This window comes from Salvelinus sp. IW2-2015, linkage group LG5, assembly GCF_002910315.2.
Source record: "Salvelinus sp. IW2-2015 linkage group LG5, ASM291031v2, whole genome shotgun sequence".
NCBI lineage: Eukaryota > Metazoa > Chordata > Actinopteri > Salmoniformes > Salmonidae > Salvelinus > Salvelinus sp. IW2-2015.
Window position 1 is genome coordinate 19,465,090 of NC_036844.1, and position 21,289 is coordinate 19,486,378.

The 21,289-nt window shown below is 42.4% G+C and overlaps 1 protein-coding gene across 4 annotated transcripts in view; it reads left to right on the plus strand.

Annotated features, from left to right (window-relative positions):
• The window catches only part of rgs3a (regulator of G protein signaling 3a), a 108,125-nt gene extending 87,869 nt beyond the window's left edge, over positions 1 to 20,256 (plus strand). The window contains exons 1-5 of one of the 4 annotated variants that reach the window (XM_023987699.2): positions 8,539 to 8,722; positions 14,644 to 14,748; positions 16,234 to 16,295; positions 17,492 to 17,658; positions 18,205 to 20,256. In XM_023987699.2, the coding sequence (XP_023843467.1) occupies positions 8,679 to 8,722; positions 14,644 to 14,748; positions 16,234 to 16,295; positions 17,492 to 17,658; positions 18,205 to 18,405 (579 nt within the window). In that variant the 5' untranslated portion in view covers positions 8,539 to 8,678 and the 3' untranslated portion in view covers positions 18,406 to 20,256. Of the gene's footprint in view, positions 1 to 8,538; positions 8,723 to 8,892; positions 9,040 to 12,524; positions 14,434 to 14,643; positions 14,749 to 16,233; positions 16,296 to 17,491; positions 17,659 to 18,204 lie in introns of those variants that run through there. The other 3 variants (XM_023987701.2, XM_023987700.2, XM_023987698.2) reach the window with 3 other exon arrangements.
• Positions 20,257 to 21,289: the final 1,033 nt, after the last annotated feature.

A 21,289-nucleotide genomic window follows, 5' to 3' on the forward strand; every position in this document is an offset into this window, starting at 1 on the left:
TCACAATGGTATCTCCCACCACTGTTTGATTGCCCGGGATAGTATGTTTTATACAGCTGAGGGTCTGAAAATGTCAAATGTGCAGGTGTTGAGAGCATGTACCACACCTCCTATGAGCGAGTGAGTAAGCGAGACTGTGACACTAAGGTGTCTGTTCACAAGTCGTTAAACTCTCCCTCCAGTCTCCTTTAACCTCATTTAATCTAATTACTCAACAAAAGGCACATCTCAATAGGGGATCAGGTCCTTTCCTATTTTGTTCTCGATTGCTCCCTATTGTTCCTCAAGAAATTACATCACATTTGACCATCAGACCAACCTGAATGCCCTTCTCCTTTACGTTTTCAGTTGTGTCTAAAAAACACTTTTTTTTTTTTTACCCTTTAGTGTGTGTACTTTACTATATTTATACTTATACTTTTTCACTTTTCAACAGAAACATTTAAAAAATCACTGGACTATGTCTTTAATGTGACTCAGTCAGTCACACTTGTTCTGACTTGAGTCTGTACATGTTGAGTCTGTTGCTATCTGCTCTAAAAGGGGTTCCGATAAGCAGTTTCTGTCTAGTCCTCAAATGAGCCAAACGTGACTGACCCAGTTCCAATATGTGTTTGCAATACCTACACCTACTTAACACTCACTCAACAGCCAATTGTCATACTCTGATGAGGACACATAACCAGAAGTCCTATGACTAGCATAGACACTACACACACGCACACACACACACACACACACACACACACACACACACACACACACACACACACACACACACACACACACACACACACACCACCACACACACACACACACACACACACACACACACACACACACACACACACACACACACACACAGAAACACACCAGAGCTCTAACATCAAATATCTTGTAGCTAACTGCTCATCCATCTCCCCAGTGATACAATACCTCTGAATGCTATCTTAGGAATCTGACCCTCTCTCCGGGCTGAAATCCCAGCCTATTCACTGTGAGACGGAGCTCCGGGGAAATGAAATGTGACACACCAGATGAATAATCATGTATGCAACCACTTACACCATCAAGCATATGTGGGTTACAGTGCAGCCAGTTAGAGGAATGTAGTTGTAAGTTGTTGCTTTTGAGTAATTTCACAAAAGCATGAGTAGGGAGGATATTGACGAAACTGGGAATTTACGTGTAGACGGGTTGGATTATAATGGAATTGTTTGGTTAGGGAAGTGTTTTCTTGAGGGTATTTGCATTTATATATCTGACATGTATCCAGTTAGTGGTGTCAGAGGAAGGCCCTAAAAATAGTCAAATACCCCAGCCTCCCCAGTCATAGACTGTTCTCTCTACTACAGCATGGCAGGCGGTACCGGAGCGCCAAGTCTAGGATCAAAAGGCTTCTCAACAGTTTTTACCTGCAAGCCATAAGACTCCTGAACAAGTAATCAAATGGCTACCCGGACTATTTGCATTGGGTACCCCCCAACCCCTATTTTACGCTGGTGATACTCTCATATATGCATAGTCACTTTAACTATACATTCATGTACATACTACCTCAATTAGCCCGACTAACCGGTGCCAGTATATAGCCTCGCTACTGTCTTTTTACAGTTTTTTAAATTTCCTTATCTATTGTTCACCTAATACCTATTTTTTACTTAAAAATTGCACTGTTGGTTAGGGCCTGTAAGTAAGCATTTCACTGTAAGGTCTACACCTGTTGTATTCAGCGCACGTGACAAATAAACTTTGATTTGATTTAGTGCAGTGGTTCACAAACTTAGTCCTCGGGACCCCAAGAGGTGCACGTTTTGTTTTTTTCCCTAGCACTACACAGCTGATTCAAATGATCAACGCTTGACGATTAGTTGAATCAGCTGTGTAGTAATCAGCTGTGTAGTGCTAGCGCAAAAAAAACAAAAAAAAACTGAAACCCTGAGTTAGTGTGTGTGCTACATATGCTACTTTGACTAAGCACTTGCTCTAGATGATGTTGCAATGTACTTGATTCAAACCTGTGACAATCTGTTAAGTTACTCAAGTATGTAGCTGTAAACCGAACCTGTCTCTTGTCCTACTTCCCCAAATGACCTCTTCCTCTTCTTACCTCCTTCTTCTTTGTACCTCTTCACTCTCTCCATTGTTTTCCTTTACCGGGAGACTGAGTTCTGTCTGAAACTTGAATCCTTGTCTTTGGAAATCACACTCCTCCTTTCTCCCTGTCTCTTTCTTTCATTCCTCCCCCTCTTCCTTGGTGAATACCTCTCACCCATCCCTCTGGGCCTCTGTGCGTGTCTTGAACCTTCCCAGACTTTATCTGCTAGTGATCTTACATTACCTCCTACTAGTCCAATGTCTGTACACTATGCACCCTTCAGTCTTCTCCGAGGCCCCCCATACATATGTAGGAGGCCAGGATATGAAGATGTAGACACATTCCTCTGGCCTAAAGCCCTAAGTTTAACACACATCTCCACTTACGTTCGTAGGGAGGAAAGCAACACATGAGAAAATAATGCAATATGGGCTTAATGCGAATGCAACTTGTTGTTTTGCAAAAATGGTGCATTGATGTTTGAGTTGTGCGTTCGTATCGCACGTTCAGAAATCAGCCTGACCTGAATAGGATTAAACCTATTTAACCTAGCTCCTTGTGGAAAGGAAAACAATGACAATGTTGCGACAATGTTTACTGGTATTTAATAATCTGCTATCCAATACTATAATGGGTATTAAGGTTGAACTGCTAATTGCCTAAGTATTAATGAATGATCCTGGATCAGGGCTAACTGGTGGCTGTGGCATAGCCTTACAAAACTGCTGTTTGGTTTGAGGTGGTTGTGTAGCTGGTTCCGGTTGATCTAGAATGCTGGTCAGTAGTACACTTTAAACCCCAATATGCTGTCATTACTCACATTTTTGGAGTAAACCCATTGCAATGAATATTTATGAGGACAGTTACTTAAAGTGATTTTCTAGTCATTACTCAAACCAAACTATGCCCATCCCACCACACCCACCCACAAACCCCGTTAGATCAGGACAGGACAGCACCCTAGTGTGGGACCCTGTTAAGCCCCAATGAAAGAGAGCAGTGTTCTACTGGTCATTGAGTCAATCTACTTCATACCCCCACTGTGAAGCCTGATTCCATTGAGCCTGATGCGCTAACTGGCTTCACAATGATAATGTTGACCGTCTGAGCTAACCGGTCATAGAGAGCTAGATATTTTGGCTCGCCATGAACAAGGTAGAGGCTTACAGATGTAGGATCATAATTTGAGCCAGTTTGCTACAACAGGAAAATAATCCTGCAGCAACAGGAATTGTGGTATTATTATTTGGATTATAATTAATTCACTTTTTTTGTTGGGATTGATCCATTTCTTGTTAGGGCAAATCAAGTCTGACATTTTAAAGTGGAAATTACACATTTTAGAAGCCTTTTTAAACCTTGAATAAATACACTACAAGTTTGCATTTCTGTGCAGGAAAATTCTTAGCAACAAAAGAGTGACACCTGGTTTTCAGGTAGCCTATAGCTAGAGTCTATTGCAGCCGAACTGTTGTTGAAACGTTGTCAATGTTGGTGCAGCATTTCGGAGCCTCTGGCAGGTGCCTGCAGTGCAGATTTGATTGAATTCCAGGTGGAGTTCGTAAGAGAAAACAGAAGTTTTATCCCTTTATCCAGACAAGCTACTAGACCGGCCTCCCTCCCTCTCCTCCTATCCCTACCCATGCTTGTCTGGATGTAGCACAGCTGCTTCCCTGGGCAGTCCATATCCGCTCTGATCCCCTTCCATTGTTCATTGTCACCTGTGCTATAGGGGCCAGATGTTAGAGCTTCCCCTAGGCAACGATCCTGACACACCTACCGTATCTCCCCCAGCACTGACAGACATCCGGGCAGGCAACTCACACACACACACAGACACATACCAACAAGCACGTACTGTAGGCAGGCACACATGCACGCACACACACACCCCAGACGAAAGGATAACATTACCCCAGACGTGCTAGAATAATATCCACCTGTTGTTTTGCTACATGACAGGAAAGATAAAATGTGGTGAATGTATTTGGGATTTTCTACTAGTTGTGATAGTGATTATAGTTGTCATATAGCTGAAGTAGTAGTAATAGCTCTACAAGGTTAGGTCAATAGAAGTTATTCCATCAGTTGTAATTGTCTAGTTTTAGGGTTTACTACTTGTTGTTGCAGAGGTAATAACAGGTGTAGATGTAACAGTAGTAGCTATTAACAGTAATTTATAATCAAATGGCCACCCGGACTATTTACATAGATTGCTGCTCCTCGCTGTTTACTATCTATGCATGGTCACTTTACTCCTACCTACATGTACAAATTACCTCGACAAACCTGTACCCCCGCACATTGACTCGGTACCGGTACCCCCTGTATATAGCCTCGTTATTGTTATTTTATTGTGTTACTTTTTATTTTATTTTTTAATACTTTATTTAGTCAATCTTTTCTTAACTCTATTTCTTGAACTGAATTGTTGGTTAAGGGCTTGTAAGTAAGCATTTCACGGTAAGGTCACGATTTGATACACACTCCCCTATGTATTTATTTGGACAGTGAAACTAAACCTTTACATTTGGCTCTACTCCAGCATTTTGGATTTGAGATCAAATATTTCATATGAAGCAACAGTACAGAATGTAACCTTTTATTGTAGGATATTTTCATACATGTCTGTTTTACCGTTTAGAAATGAAAGTACTTTATGTATCTAATCCCCCCATTTAACCTCTAACGAGCCTCTACCCCGGGTCCGGGAGCACCCCCCACCCCCCCACACACTGATTAGCATACCTAGCATAGCTTCACAAGTAGATAGTAGCATCTAAATATCATTAAATCACAAGTCCAAGACACCAGATGAAAGATACAGATCTTGTAATAAATCCACCATTTCAGATTTTTAAAATGTTTTACAGGGAAGAACAAATATTAAATCCTATTAGCTAAACACGTTAGCAAAATACACCACTATTCTAACTCCCATCAGTTTCTACTCCTTCGAGGTCGCATCACCAATTCCGGCTCAACTAAGATATTGATATCCACTAACCAAGAAAACCTCCTCGCATGACAGTCTTGATAGATTATGTATAGGATAGTTTTGTTTAGAAAAAAGTGCATATTTCAGGTAGAAATCACAGTTTACAATTGCACCCACCATCACAATCTGACTAGAATTACTAGTTAGCAACGTGTATGACCAATTTACATCATAAAAACATGCATAAAAATAGACAAAGATAGCAATTGGAAAGACCCAGTTCTTGTGATTTCAGACCATATTCAGTTTTTTAAGCGTTTTTCAGCGAAACGAATAATCATAAGTTAGATAACACACATGTGCAAACGGTTACCAGAGCATCGATTCCAGCCAAAGAGCGCTAAACGTTAATCACCGCCAAAATATATTATTTTTCACTAACTCTCAGAATTTTCCGATGACACTCCATGTAACATCATTTTACAATACATATACCAGTTTGTTCGAAAAGTGCATATTTAGCCATACAAAACAGTGGTACACAATAAAAATACTAGGAAATCAAGCTCATATGTCTGACGTCATCTATCAGAGTGATCTAGTTTAATTGAAAGGTCTAATCATATACTTGACTAAAAAATACAGGGTGACAGCAATCGAAAGACAATTAGTTCTTAATGCAACCGCTGATTTACATTTTTAAAATTATCCTTACTTTTCAATACAGGCTTGGCCAAGTGAAGCTAATACCAAACAAATGGCGAAATATGCGTTTAAAATATTTCGACAGAAACACGATTTATCATATTAAATAATATGCTACTTTGAGCTTTCTTCCATCACGATTCTTGGGCAATGTATCCTTTCTGATTATAAACGTCTTTTGGTCGATAGATGTCCTCTGTCCTTCGAAATGCTCCACCACCAACGACCGGACACCCTAAAACGTGTCCAAACTTTCAGAGTGCACAACAAGAAAATTCCTCAAAATCGCACTAAACGGTATATAAATTGCTATAAAACCGTTCAAATTAACTACATTATGATGTTTTTAACAACTATAACGACTGAAAACATGACCGGAGAAATATGTCTGGTTAGAAAACAGATTTGGAACGAGCAGGTCCGATGTCCTTCCGACGTTCAGGCGCACGATAGAAGGGGGTCTCTGTACATTTTGGTCTTTATAATGGCTGTGAAGTCCCATCGATTTCAATTGAAAACGTGATGACGTACAGGACACCAGAGGAAGACGTAGGCAGTGTCGGTTTCTTCATAGCATTCCACTGTCGCCTTAAAAACAGACCCCAGATCAGAGAGTAAAAATTTCTGAAATCTGAACCCTTCATGAAAAGTGCTGTGAAATTGTTTGTACACCTCAGAGACAAAATTCAAACTTCCATAGAAACTAGAAGGTGTTTTCTATCCAATAATAACAATAATATGCATATTGTACGATCAAGAATTTAGCACGAGGCAGTTTAATTTGGAGACACAAATATGCTAATGCAGAACAGCACCCCCTATAGTTGCAAGAATTAAAGGTGTCATAAGTATTTGGACAAATTCCATGATAGTGTATTAAATTGAGTAAAAAGTGTAGTATTCACTCCCATATTCCTAGCAGTCAAAGATTACATCAAGCCTGTGCCACTACAAACTTGTTGGATGCATTTGCAGTTTATTTTGGTTGTGTTTAGGATTATGTTGTGCCCAATAGAAAGTAATGTTAAATAATGTATTGTGTCATTTTGGAGTCACTTTTATTGCTAGATTTACAGCAGAAATATCATACCCCCATGATTTTTGTGCATCTGTACCTTTCTCACTCATCATTGTTCACAATTCATTCAAGATTATCTACAATCATGGTAGCATCCACATTAATGTAGAAATGTTCAGAATCATATTCTCTTCTTATTTACAACAAAAGTGACTCCACGTGCATAGCACTTTGAATTTATTTCACTGTTGGATTTTTTGCCCTACCAGACTCAGAAGAAGAGGAGAATATGTGGTTTTCAAAAATGGCTTTATGGAATAGCTAGTAACTTGTAAACATTTACCCATTCCTATGTTAGTGCTATTTTAATAGCAATGTCAAATAATATATAACATTGGTGTTCAAGCCAATTCTATTATATGACTGTAGCCTTTCATTTTTTAATTCCGAATAATGTATTGTGATGGTAATGACGTTTGTTTATGATGTTCATTATTAGTCTTTGGCTTAGGTCGCTAGCGAGCTACAGTATCTTCAACCTAGCCTACACTCTTAAAACTGCTTGGTTGTTTGGATGACCCAACTGCTGGGTTGCAGGCATTGGGTCACTTAGTTCCGTTGTTTTCTTTGAAAAGAGCCAGGGTGGGGGGCATGGCTTAGTAGGTGTGTGGCATACAGATAGTAATTTTAGGCCACCTGTGCGAGTAAATGTAATTCCTGTTAATCTGTTCTGTTGTATTGTTGTCACATGTTAAGGCTGAACACGGACAGTTTTGTAGCTTCGATGAGGCTTACAGAGGTGTATGACTTTCTCAAAGACTTCCTAGCCTTTGCAAATGCCAATATTGGAATAGCTACCAGTTTACTACAATATGTAATCAGGAATGTTAAAATTATATGTAATATGCATAAATATTCAAGGAAAATGTGTATTTGTAGTGTACAGGAATGTAGTGTATCATGAACAGGAATGACATTTACTCTCACAAGTGGCCAAAAATAATTATCTGACAGCCACATCTCCAATAAGCCCCACCTCCAATCTTCTGATAGGCTGCCAATGCTACAATATGTTATTAAAAAGGCTCAGATTTCAACTCCTCCATCACAAAAAGTTTACTGTTTGAACCTTTACACTGGCAGCACAGTATCAGCGTATAAGGGTCAATCTGTGGTTCTTTGTGAAAAGATAGGCATCATGGCACAGGGGTTCTTCGAATAATCTTTTCAGAGGGATTCATCGAGGAACCTATTTGACCACAGGGGCAATCTTTTGAACCCCAAAAGGTTCTTCGAGGTTCCTTTACTCCTAAGAGTGTATAAGTTAATTTTTCCAAAGATTTATGACACCTTCATATGGGGGGACTAGATATATAAAATGCATTCATTTCTAAATGGTAAAAAAGACATGTAGGAAAATACACTCAAATAAAATGTAACATTCTGTACTGCTGCCTCATATAAAACGTTTGTTCTAAAATCCCAAATGCTGGAGTTTAGAGAACAATACTTTTTTTTTGCTTCACTGTCCAAATAAATATATAGAGGAGTGAAGTTGTGAAATTAAAGCATTTACTACCCCATCAAATCCAGTCCGGGCTCTAATCTCTCATGAACAGACTACATCATCTGACCAATTACGCGAGACTTTAGTTCTGGGTTAACCAAGATTACCCAGGCTCAGACAATGCAGCTCCATCCTCTCAGAATAGAGCCTTGTGATTGGGTGAGCCCTGGGCCCGCCTCCCCTGGCTCCCGTACTATATAAAGCCACAGAGGAGCCTCTCCCGGGTTAGAGGAATGTGACAACTGAATTACCCTTGCCCTGAGCACATATACACACATACACGCACACATACACTACACATACAGGACCTATACACACAGGACTACACGCAGGACCCTAAAGACTTGAGTCAATGTTCCCCGCTATGGTCGACTTCTCAGAGAAGTACCTGGAAAGGTAAGTTAGAACCCATGGGTGTTATTCTCTATGTGTGTGTGCTCTCTGCTGCTTTTAGAATAAATAGGGTGAGGGAGGGAGCGAGGGAAGGAGGGAGAGAGAGAGAAGGAAGGAAGGTGACGTTTTAGGCTCTGAGGGATACTACTCAAAAGCTGTTAGGAGGCTAGCTGACCTCTCTCCTGAATCTCATTTGCCAGTTGCTGGGTGAGAGGACTCACGTGTGCTTAAATCTATTTTGAGGACACTTGTATCTAGAGATTGGCCTTGTCTTTTAATAATCGGCCTGGATTTCCTAAGTGGTCTCTGTGGTTGGTAAGGTGAGTAATGTTGAGAATGGACATTTAAATTAGTTAGATGGCTTAGTTGGGTGTTGATTTATATATACTGAACATTGTAGGACAATTCCTATTTTCAGCATTTTCCTTGGTTGGAAAAGAATGTACTACTGTATTGGAATTCAGATTCAAGCGCTCCTGAAAAGTACAGACTTATGTCTCAGTGTGTTTGCGTGCTCTGTTTTTAAACAGCCTACCCGATCCCATGGAATTACTCTGGAAACCCACATTCCTATTCAACCTGGTCTCAGAGCCTTTCATAATATTCTGTACTTAAATCCGAGACACTCCATTTAGTATGATACTGTATGTTACGTTTCATATGGTATGTATTCATTTGTGTATTACCATCACCCATTTCGTATGATATGTTGCAAATTAAAATTTGAATATTATATGTTCCGAATTTGCAAAACGTACAATATGTTGCAAATGTGCAAATCATATTATATGTTACGAATTTGCAAAACTTATGAAATGTTACGAATTCTAGCTAGGTGGCTAACATTAGCTTGCTGGCTAACGTTAGCTAGGCTAGGGGTTAGGGTTAAGGTTAGGATTAGGGGAAGTGTTAGCTAAAAGGGTTAACATTAGGGGAAGGGTTTGCTAACATGCTAAGTAGTTGCAAAGTAGCTAAAAAGTAGTAAGTAGTTGAAAAGTTGCTAATTAGCTAAAATGCTAAAGTTGTCCGTGGTGAGATTGGAACTCGCAACCTTTAGGTTTCTAGATGTTTGCATTATACCACCCTACTTTTATTTTCCCCTCAAGTAACCATCTGTCCTATGTAACCATTCCAAATGTTACATATCCTACGAATTTCAGTGTCCCAGATTTACATTTACTATGTTACGTCTAGTCTATGAGATCAGGCTGTCCTATTTAGTCTGTGAGAAAATAATGGGAGGACCCTACTGTCTCTTGCTCAATGAGAATGATGTTGTCCTCATAGTGGGGAAAACAGGGATATGTGCAGCTACACTGTGTTATGCAGACATACACACGCATGTATGCACGGCCACACACACACACACACACACACACACACACACACACACACACACACACCACACACACACACACACACACACACACACACACACACACACACACACAAGGGAGGTATGTGTGTATACGGTGCAGAGCCAGGCACATAACCTACTGCAAACAGCCAGAGTGGCGGACGGGGCAAAAACAACCCCAGAGTCGTTCACCTTGGGGTCTTGGACTACCCTTCTACCCTCTATCCTGACTTTAGTGGTTGGGCACTGCCTGGAGGTGTGGAGAGGGGATCCAGTACACACAGGGAAACAGAGCCACTGGGTAGATAAGAAAGGTGGGATGTAGAAGCAACAGCAGATGTGTTTTAACACGCCTGATTAACTGACATGGTTGAAATATCTAGTAGTTCAGAGCAAGACTTCATGCCCCAAACATTGAGTGATGACAGGCATGCGTTTTCTCTGATTCTATAGTGGGACTATTCAGTAAGAGCATTTTCTATCTTTTCTTGCTCCTATGCTACTATATACATTTATATCTGTGTAATACCTCAACGTATAATTCTTTAATATAGTACTATACTATGTAATTACTTTGGTGTAGAACATTTCTAGTATGTCAGTAATGTTATTTGTCTCTCTATGTGATTTAACGTTGGTGTTGACATGCTGCCCCCCTATCACCCGTAGCTGTCAGTCAGTCAGCCACACTCTAGTACATCTACTGTACAGCTGCAGTGTGTCTGTCTGCATCTCCCCAGCTACCCAGTTCTCCCTTGAGTTCTGAGTACTTAGCTAGCTAGATATCCCTGGGAGCACGGCCCAGTTTCACACTACCAGGAATAGCCTGGAGAGAGGGTATTACTGTCGGTAATGTGAGCCAGGAGAAGTGGGAATAACATGGAGAGACCTGAGATAATCATGGTGCTAAAGACCCTCCAGCCCCCTCTACACACAGACATGCCACACACACCACCAGCCCGGCAGACAGGGAGCGTGGCAGGTGATAGAAGTATTTTCTGATAGCGGGTGCAATGAATGGGATCAGAGTGCATCCTAATTTGTTAATCTCCCAGAGAGGGATGTGGCTATCCTAATATAAGATTAGCCTGTCAGGTTTAGGGCTATGTTAAATGAAGAGAGGAACAGATTCACATTACTGCTCCTGGTGACTGGGAAATTAGCTAGCCGGCCAGGGTATGAGGAGTGGGAGAGGGGTCGATGGCTGGAGTGAGGAAAACATTAAGACAGTACAGATGTTGTTAAGGGCACAGGGCCAGGTGAACAGGAAGTTGTCATACTGCAACACACTTATTAGGCGACAAGATCTCGTCCAGGTATTTTGTCTTAATCTTTTCACTCTCTCACTCTGTCCCTTCTCACCTTCCATCGATCCCCTCCAATCTTGCCCCTTCGCCTCTCGGCAGTACCAGTTGTTCTCCCAGCAGGTTGTTTTTTCACTCGGGGTAGCCTGGGTAGCAGAGCCGTGTGGAATGTGTCCCCTGCCTGCCCTTTGTGGCTTTGTGTGTGTGTGTGTGTGTGTGTGGTGTCTTTACCCTGCTGAGTTTGAGCTCCTATACTGGCCTCTACTGTAACCCTCGGCCCCGCAGGCCCAGTGTATGAGCTAATAATCACAGCAGCAACGTGATGGATGGCCGTGGCCGGAGAGCTGCCATATGCGTAGTAACCTCCTTATCACTGCCTCGGCCTGAGACGCGTTTCAGCAGCCTTACATGTCCTTGGCTCTCAATAACACTTATAGACCCATGGCACAAAACATCATTAGGCAGGTAGCCTAACGGTTAGAGCATTTGGCCAGTAACCCGAAAGGTCGCTGGTTAAAATTCCCGAGCCGACAAGGTGAAAAATTTGTTGATGTGCCCTTTAGTAAGGCACTTAACCCTAATTTGCTCCAGGGGCACTATGGCTGAACCTGTGAAACAACACATTTCACTGCACCTATCTGGTATATGTGACAATGAAAAACCACAAAGAATAGGGTAATCAACTACTGAAACATTGAGATGGTTTGATTTGGGTTGTAGGATGGTCTGCTAAGCAAAATGGCATTTACCTGCAGTTTTCATTACCATAGCGTATTTTATTATTTACTCTTTGTTACCATCTTTTTATACCAAGCAATTCAACCTTAGTAGACATTCATCTACGACGTTCAATTGTTGGGAATGGAGGACCATATCCCTGTAGTATCATGAACTAACCAGAAGGTGGCAGTGTTGAGTTGTATATTCAGCTACCTCTCCCAGTCCTCACTGACCATAGTGTTCACAGCCCTGTCATATATTTCCACCCAGCCTGGGCCCAGCGTAGATCACTCCACTTGTATTGAAACCAGACCTGCATAATAAATTGTTTCATTAGGTTTGCAGATATTTTCCAGGGCTCGTAAAAATGAGTCCCTCTGCTCACATGCACTGGCATAGCTTCCCTATTCGGCTTTAACCTCACATAGTTGAAACCCAAACTATGGTCGTGGACGCTAAAAATAGAGCAATCAAATAGATTCCACTTCTCTATGATGATTTTATGCCTTTCTAAAACAGCTTTTTACTTGGGGTAATGATCACTTCAGACTGGTAAGTGTGGGTTGTTGGGAGGAAAACTGTGCCAGAGGTAGAGTGTAATGTTTTGAATGTTTTTCACCATACCAACAACCCAATTTTACTTCACTAACGTTAGCCCCTCATCTGGATAGAGCATGGTTTAATACAACCCTACTGTGGAATACTACAATCAAGCCCAATGCATCACCTATAGCCCTTTATGGTGCCTTGTTAAAGATCACATTGTGTTTATAGATGCCAATGGTTGCAGCCTGTCACGCAGATAGTCCTAAAATATCCACGCTGATCAGTACAGGATGTTAGAAGCAGATTGTTAAAATTCTTATTTTTTCTTCTTTTTACAATAATTTCTTCTCTCTCTCTGTCTGGAGGATCACGGTGCTGACTGATATTTCCTCACTTTCTCTCTCCCATCCTGCTGAAGAGATAAGACAGGAGAGAAGACATTGTATCTCTCTATCGAGTGGCCTTCACACTTCCAGAGGCTTCTTTCTCGGCTCTGAGACATACATCCCTCTAACCAGCCCCAGCTTGAGGGCATGTTGTTTTACTAGTCATTAATTACATTCTAACTCACACGTTTGGCAAGTTCCTCTCCCTGTCCTCTCCTCTTACAGACATCTTGAAAGAGGCTTCTTGTATACCTCCTAGTTCATCATCTACTCCTAGTCCCCCCCTTTTTCCTCCTTGAAAGAAATGAACTACTCAGCTCCTGGTTGCCCTTGATGATGGGTGGTGGAGTCATCTTAAATAGTGGCCCAGGTTGCTTCCTGTTTCCTGCTTTTCGCCCCATCATAATATGCCTGGAAAACACACAGAGGTGGCCTGGCAACACCATCCAAACCAGGCCCTTTACACCCACTAGTGACCACTGATGTCGTCTTTGCCTCTCCACCTTGGAGTACAGACACTGGGGCTCTTTCAGTTCCCAAGACTGGCTGTGGATAAGAACCAGGAACTAAGCAGGGGTTTGATGATCAGGTGTTGGGAGAGGGCCTTTGAAGACTGGCAGAGAGAGGGCGAGTGTCTACTGTATGTGTGCGTGTGTGCATGTGTGCTTTTGTACAGTATGCGTGTTAGTGTGTATCTGTTTGTGTCAAATTAAATCAAATTAAATGTTACTAGTGTGGGTGTGTGTGTGTGTGTTTTCAGGCTCCAAAAATGGAACGCTGGGATCTTTTGTGGGTCCTGTGGTCTCACTGGGGCTTTTGGTGACATTAGGCCAGCTGACAGTGATTAGGACAGCGGCGCTTTAGCTAATAGCTAATACACAGTGGAAATCAACCAGGAAATGGGAGTCATGTGGGGTCGCGTCCCAATGAGGAAGCATTTGAGGTCAGGGGGAGGTGCTAGCAGCCACCCAGGGATTTGGGATAGCATGGAGGACTAGGGTTGGCATGCCCTCTCCGGGAGATGGGGATGGGAAGAGGTGTTGCGTTGTGTTATTGGTAATGTGGGTATATTTTGGTTGATGGAGGAAGAGGGGGTAGCTATGCCCCGTGTTCCGTCCCAAGGGCCCCAGCCCTGGGTTAGCTCCCTCTCTTAGGGTCCCTCTAGGCACCTGGAGAATGGTGTTATCGTGCGGAGGAATGAGGAGTGAGTCTCTCCTCCTTCACTGCCACATTCACTCACTCCCTGCCTAAGGACCTGCCAGGGGTAGAACTAGAGGAGAGATAGATTGAAAGAAGACAGTGACAACGGAGAGGGAGAGATAGTATCTGTCTTCGCACTGTAACTTACACTGGACACTACTCTACTCTACTACACTTGAATATCCTGCTGAAGTCTGAAATGTATACAGCCCTGGCACTTTTTCCCTTTTCTGGTTTTGAGCATATGGAACTGATTTGAACCGCTGGAGTTTGTTTTTAAAGTTGAACTGTTTCCCATGACTTGGAAGACTCAACACCATTTTCTGTGTCTCTCTTTCCCCCTTGGTCTGTCCCCATCTGTCTCTCCTTCTCTATCTCCATCCATCCTTTCTTTCTTTCTCTATCTCTTAGGGCCAAAGACATGAAGAACCGGCTTGCTTTCCTGAGGAGGAGGAATGAGTCTCCCGGAAGCAACCCACCCGGCAAATTCGACAAATCGTTGAAGTCGTCAGTAAAGTGAGTGTTTTGTGTATGACTATGTGTGTTTGTATGTTTGTCAGTGTGTGTGTGTGTACGTCCACATGGCCGCTTCTTGGATCTCACCCCAGCTGGTGATGCCTTGGCTCAGACAGACAGACATACAGACGAGTGGGCAGCGTGAGGAAGCACTCGTAAAGCCACAGAGAGCAAGACAGACATTAAGGAAGGAAGGAAGGGAGGAAGGAAAAGGGATATTGGATTAATTACGTCTTGATGTGTTTAGCGATTCCTGGTTGATCCGTAAGCTAAAGCGGATGTTATAGCTTTGTCCTACAGTTTATTTATGCTCCTTTTTCTACCTATTTAAATAGACAACGTTTTAGGGAGTTATCTGTATTATCATTAATGCATGTGTTTTGGCGGTTGATTTTGAGTTGAAATGTTGATGGGTCAGTTACGGGTCAGCTCTGCTAACAGACAGATAGGTCCAGTCAGACTGCATCAATATCCATGGTTACATATATGTCTATACTGTATTTATACTGTAGCTATGTGGCTGTTTTGATTGGCAAAACTGGTTGGTCCTAGACAACAATGGTTAATGTACAAGTCTAATGTGTAGTCTGCATGCTGTCATTGCGCCTTTAGAATATGCGTGCATGTATGCATTGTGTTGCATAATGCATTAAATATCTCTCAGCAACAGTAACAGAACGAGCAGGAGGTCCACCTGTCAGAATATGTAGTCATGTATTATATTATGCAATGATGTAGAGAGACAGGCATGTTTTGTCCACGGAGGGAGGTGTTTGGCAACAATGCATCAGAACTGGGAATTTCATTGTTTCGTATTTAATTGTTATATTCAATAGAACATAGGCATGTATGTTAGGCAGACATTTATTTAGTAGGATATTTCATTCATTCACAAAGTCAGGTGCAACATTAACTGATAGAAATGGAAATAAAGTAGAAAATGGAAATATCTGGGCAAATAGGGTTATTATAATGGATTCACATGGTTGGGTCCTATTCCTCTGTTGCCATGTCAATAAGGCCGCCAGGTGTGTTGAAGGAGAGGAAGCATATCCTCTATCTGAGAGCAGAGAGAATGAGGGAGGAAAGGGGAGGGCAGAAAAGTTGGGGGGTGGACCTTCAGCCTCAAACCCTATCCCCATTGGCTGGTTTAGTCCCCGCCCCTCCTCTGCCTCCTGAGCTGCAGTGAGAGGGAGTATAAGGTGAGACATCTAGTGGAACCAGTTAGACATACTTACGCACACACACTCATTCACACACGCTCGCTCACACACAGCCCCAGAGCACCAGCAAGTGTGAAAGAGGGAAAAAAAGAAAGCGAGAAGAAGAAGAAAGGAATAGAAATTCCACAGAGTACTAGCCAAAGGATCACGCTCCTTACCAGTCCAGTGTAGTACAGTGGAGCACAGGGCTTCGGATGGGTCACACCATGAGAAACCTGGCAGAGATGGGCTTGCTAAAGAACCGCTCCGCTTTCATTTGCAGGCCCACCCCGGAGGAGGCACTCAAATGGGGGGAATCTCTGGACAAGCTGCTGGCCCACAAATGTAAGTCTGCCTTTCCTTCTTACTCTTCTCCTTCTTTATTCTTTCTGTCCATTTAATCAATCAAACCCAACGGGATAAAGGAAATGACTAATACCCATCTGGGTTTGATTGCCATATGTTCCCATGTGGATCTGGTTTAAGTTGAACTGAAGCATGGGGAACAATTGCATTGATCATGAATAAGGAACAATGTGCATGTGTTTTTGGGGGGGGGTATGGGCAGGAAATATGTTCATACTTGTTGCTTATGCAATGTGAATTCAGTGTGTGTGTGAGTTGTTGCTCCCTTGCTGTGAATGGGCAGTCTGTTGAGGCACTCTGCTGCAGCTCTCCCACTAATCCCGGTGGATGAATAGAGCCATGCATTAGTGTAGGGGGAGAAGGGAGAGATTATGGATGGGCTGGGCGGCTGAGAGAAAAAGGACGTCAGAGTAGTGTTGCTATATTTGTATGATTCCATAATTCATATCCTTGGTCTGAGCGCTGTCGGGCTGGGATTCCAAATCCCCATTCAATTGCTTCTCTGTGATGACGTGGGCTCAGACAAGCCAACACCATTTATCCCTAACAGAGGACAGACAAGCGGCACAAGACTTTGATCCCAACTTGACCTCCTCTCTTTTTCTGCCTTTTCATGTTTTTTCTTACTTTCTTTATATATTTCTTCTGGTAGTGAAGTCTCTCTCTGCTCCTGTAGTGTAATCGGTATGGGGGAGTTATGTGAACAGAAAGGTGCTGGCGACAATGCAGGGTGGGACTCGGCTTCCTGCTATTCTTACTCTGCCGATGTCTTTTCCTTAAGTCATTAACGACACCATCCCAGTAGCCAAAGCAACAGGAATAGGTTGACAAGCAAACGGACCCCCCCAGAACATGAAAGCCATCTCTTTGTACAGAGACAAGATGAAAAAAGACATGCCAATGAGCGGTGTCGACGAGAGGAAAAAGTAACAGAGTGTAGTGTAGGGTCAGTGGGGTGATGCTGCATAGTTGTTGTGTATGGGAGGTGACTGAAGTGTCTTGGAGGCGGCTGGCTTTAATCCCCTTTTTAACAGTGTGACTCAATGGACTGGACTACTGTGCTATTTAGGTAGTCTCCCTCACTGAGAGAGATGACGCTGTGTTGCCATGGCTCTCCAGTCACGTCCACTAACCCACACCTCTCTGTTTTTCCCCTCCTGCCTTCTTCCCTTCAGATGGCCTGGCAGCGTTCAGAGCTTTCCTGCGCACAGAATTCAGCGAGGAGAATCTGGAATTCTGGTTGGCGTGCGAGGATTACAAGAAGATTAAGTCGCAATCCAAGATGGCGTCCAAAGCCAAGAAAGTCTTTGCTGAATACATTGCCATCCAGTCTTGTAAAGAGGTGAGCAGCAATCCCCATACACATACAGACTTCTACCCACAAGGGATGACGGAAAATACCCTTCAACTGTAATGTCCCCTTTTTATACCTAAACGAGCTCTCCACTTGCTAACCTCAACCTCACTAATGACTGAAATGTATAATCCGCTCCTAACACTTCCCTAACAGAAACTAGAAATTAACTTGTTCATGCTATAAATTGAAAAAGKAGTGATTTTGGCCAGCCCCCTCACCATTGTTCCCTCAACTAAAGATGTTAGGTGATGAATGTGTAATGCCTGTCAGAAGGTGCTCCCACAAAGGAACAAGTGAGCTGGAGAGGATGTGAGATCATGCCTGACAAACAGGCTTTCTTTGGCCGCCTGACATGCACCAAATAGACTCCCTCACTTTTCCCCTTTCCCTTTTTGTTTCAAACCTGGAGAGCCGAGTGGAAACTTCCAGTCAGAAATCAGCCCCAACAGCTTGAACCAGTTTCTGGTAGCACTGAAACTAACCTGCTATTCTGTCTCTTCCTTTCTTCCTCTCCCTGGTTCCCTCTCTCAGGTGAACTTGGACTCGTACACCCGAGAGCACACCAAGGACAACCTTCAGAATGTGACGCGCTCCTGCTTCGACCTGGCCCAGCGCAGGATATACGGCCTGATGGAGAAGGACTCGTACCCTCGTTTCCTCCGCTCAGAGCTCTACATGGACTTAGTCAACCAGAAGAAGGCCAGCACCACGTCCACCTCCTCATCGTCGTAAACACGCAGAGATCAAGCTAGAAAGTGAGAGACGACGACGAAAGAGAGAAGGCAGAGACTTGAAAGCAGGGGGAGGTAGATTTTTTTCATGTTCGCCTTTTTGTTTTGTTTCTGCCTTCATCCTGTCCCATCATGAGTTGGGTGTGAGAAAATGACGGCGAGCTAGGCCGTGGCACTGAAGGGGGTGTTGTGTACACAACGACCATGACAACAGGCTGATGGAGGGCGGATGGAGAGCCCAGTCAGGACAGCTGGTCACCGTCATGTGAGGGCTTGTCCAAGGGTTTCTCGGATCACTCTCATTGATCACTGTCTGTCGTTCATAATGACATATGTTAGTTTGTCCGTATTTAAGTTATCTTCCGGATGTACTGGAGAAAGGGTTGAAACCTCTGCAGACATGAAGACAGTCCAGTACTGTGTTGATGCAAATCTTTTATTTAGTAATTTTTTTGACATTCTCTATCCTCCTCCTCCTTTGGAGCCAGTTCAAATGCTGTTGGTACGATACAGAGGTTTGTTTTGTCCTAGTTTTTCCATGTCTCACAAAGCTTTCATGACCATTTTCAAATGGGCTTGCGAGAAAAAGGAGAAATTGGGTTGCTGGATCAATGTCTGAATGAAAAGACGTTTTTTGAGCTTTTTTCTGTTATGTTCTCCAATTCACGGCGTACACACCTCTTTCAAGCACAGTCGGCATCTGTTCTGTTCAGCACCCTCTCACAGGGTCCCACCTCGTCGCATTCATCTAAAGAATACGGCAAAAGACACAGAGACAGAGAGAGAGAGAGACAGATGGAGAAAATCAAAAATATCAACAATGGAACGGACCAAAACTGCAAAAGCAGAAATGTGCCACTCACTCGAAAACATATTGGGGGGAAAAAAAGACTTGCTGCCTGTCTCCAAAGACTGTCGAAAAAAATCTGCAATTCATTGTAGCTCCACCTGGACTGAACAAGGCAGCATTCTCAGGACATTAAGGCACTTGACTATGAAGCTTCCAAGCTTGAATTTGTTTTTCATTTTCGTTTTTACACATAAAATGTTTTCTTTTTTTAATCGTTTTAGGTTCAAACCTGCACTCCATAGGTATACTGAGCAATACTGTTGGGGGGATGCTCTTTTCATAGACATAAAAAAGAAAAAAACTGCTTCACCTGTACAAAGGTTTGCCTATTTATTTAGATACCTTGCTGGATGCTTCACCCATTGCACTCAGCTAAAAGCGCTCTCTCCCCCTAACCATGAAACAGGTCCACCGCTGTCCTGACTTTAAGTGCAATATGTTATTGTTTATTTTCCTTTTTTTGGGGGATAAGTTTCAATTTTGATTGGAAAGACAATGGCTTGAGCTCTGTATTATACACTTTATTTGTAAGATTCATGTTGCAAAATTCAGCTATAAGGTTGATTTACAGTTTAAGTCAATAAACAAGAAAAGATACATGAATTAAGCAAGTAATTCTAACTGTGTACCCTGGCAGCAGGCAGCTAGGGGTTAAGGATGTACATATAATTCTTTAAGAAAACAAAGAAAAAACAAGAAAACAATAGGTTTCGCATCGAGCTGGAACCTGGCTGTATCTATGTAAATATGAGAGACTCAAAGCTATAAGATGACATGTATTGTTATAAAAATGAGGAAGGTCCACCCTTTCCTGGTCATACAATGCTTGTCAGGAGTTTATGAAGTTTATGAAATGTATTTGATCATTTTCACTGTTTACAATTCAAACCCAACTCCTAAGATAGCAAGCAAAAAATAAAATAGAAATACATTTGGTGTCATTGCTGAAGATAAATAAAACAACCAACTGGTGAAATAATAAATCATGTCTCTGAAATGTCATTCGCTGTGAATTGTATTACATATTTGTATGTCTACGTTATTCACCTTTGGTAAATGTTGCTAATACAAAACATTAGCTGGGGCAGAAACACATGCATATCCAAATACCTACTACAATCTGAGATCCCATACTACACAACAGTGTGACAAGATAGCCTGTGTCCCTGGACTCTGTATTGTGTACATACAGTACAGTGTGTATGAATAGACCCCAAAAATAAACATCAATGGAAGAGCGGGCATTCCCTTCTAGTCCTTAGTTAAGTATAGTATGTCCATGATCTGCGAAGAACATGCACAATAAAGTATATATTATCTTATCTTGTCTTAGTTGTGCAGAGAACAACAACAAACAAAATTGACTTGAATTGAATTAAAAAAAGGGCTCCTTAGCCTTGTTAATACCTGGGGCTAACATGCGTCCTTTGTCATCAAAAGCATTTCGCTGCATCATCTACAAACTGTGTACACGACCAATAAACTTTGATTTGATCGGGACAAAGGACGCATGTTAGAACCAGTGATAAACAGGTCTTTTGTCTTATTGAAGACAAAAGCCCTTATTTTTCATCATGGATCTTGTTATGGAGGCAGCTCTACAGGGTGGTCACTAGCTGGCACAACCACAGTCATAAAATCACATTTTAAACATAATCCTAACCTTAACCACATTGCTAACCCTAATGGCTTCACTTTAAATTAAGACCCAAAAGCAAATGTTTGTTTTCATAAATTTTTACAATTCCAATTTTGACTTTGCAGCTGGACCATCTAGCGCAGGGGTGCCCAGACTTTGGTTCTACTTAGGATCTACTTTTTCCACCCTCTTCCTCACGTGGTCTACCCCCCCGCTAATATTATATAACATTTCACCTTATTTTAAACCATGCGCGGACCAACTCGCAAGTGTCTTCAGTGACATTTTCAAACTCTCCCTGACTAAGTCTATAATACCAACATGTTTCAAGCGGACCACCATAGTCCCTGTGCCCAAGGAAGCGAAGGTAACCTGCCAAAATGATTACCGCCACGT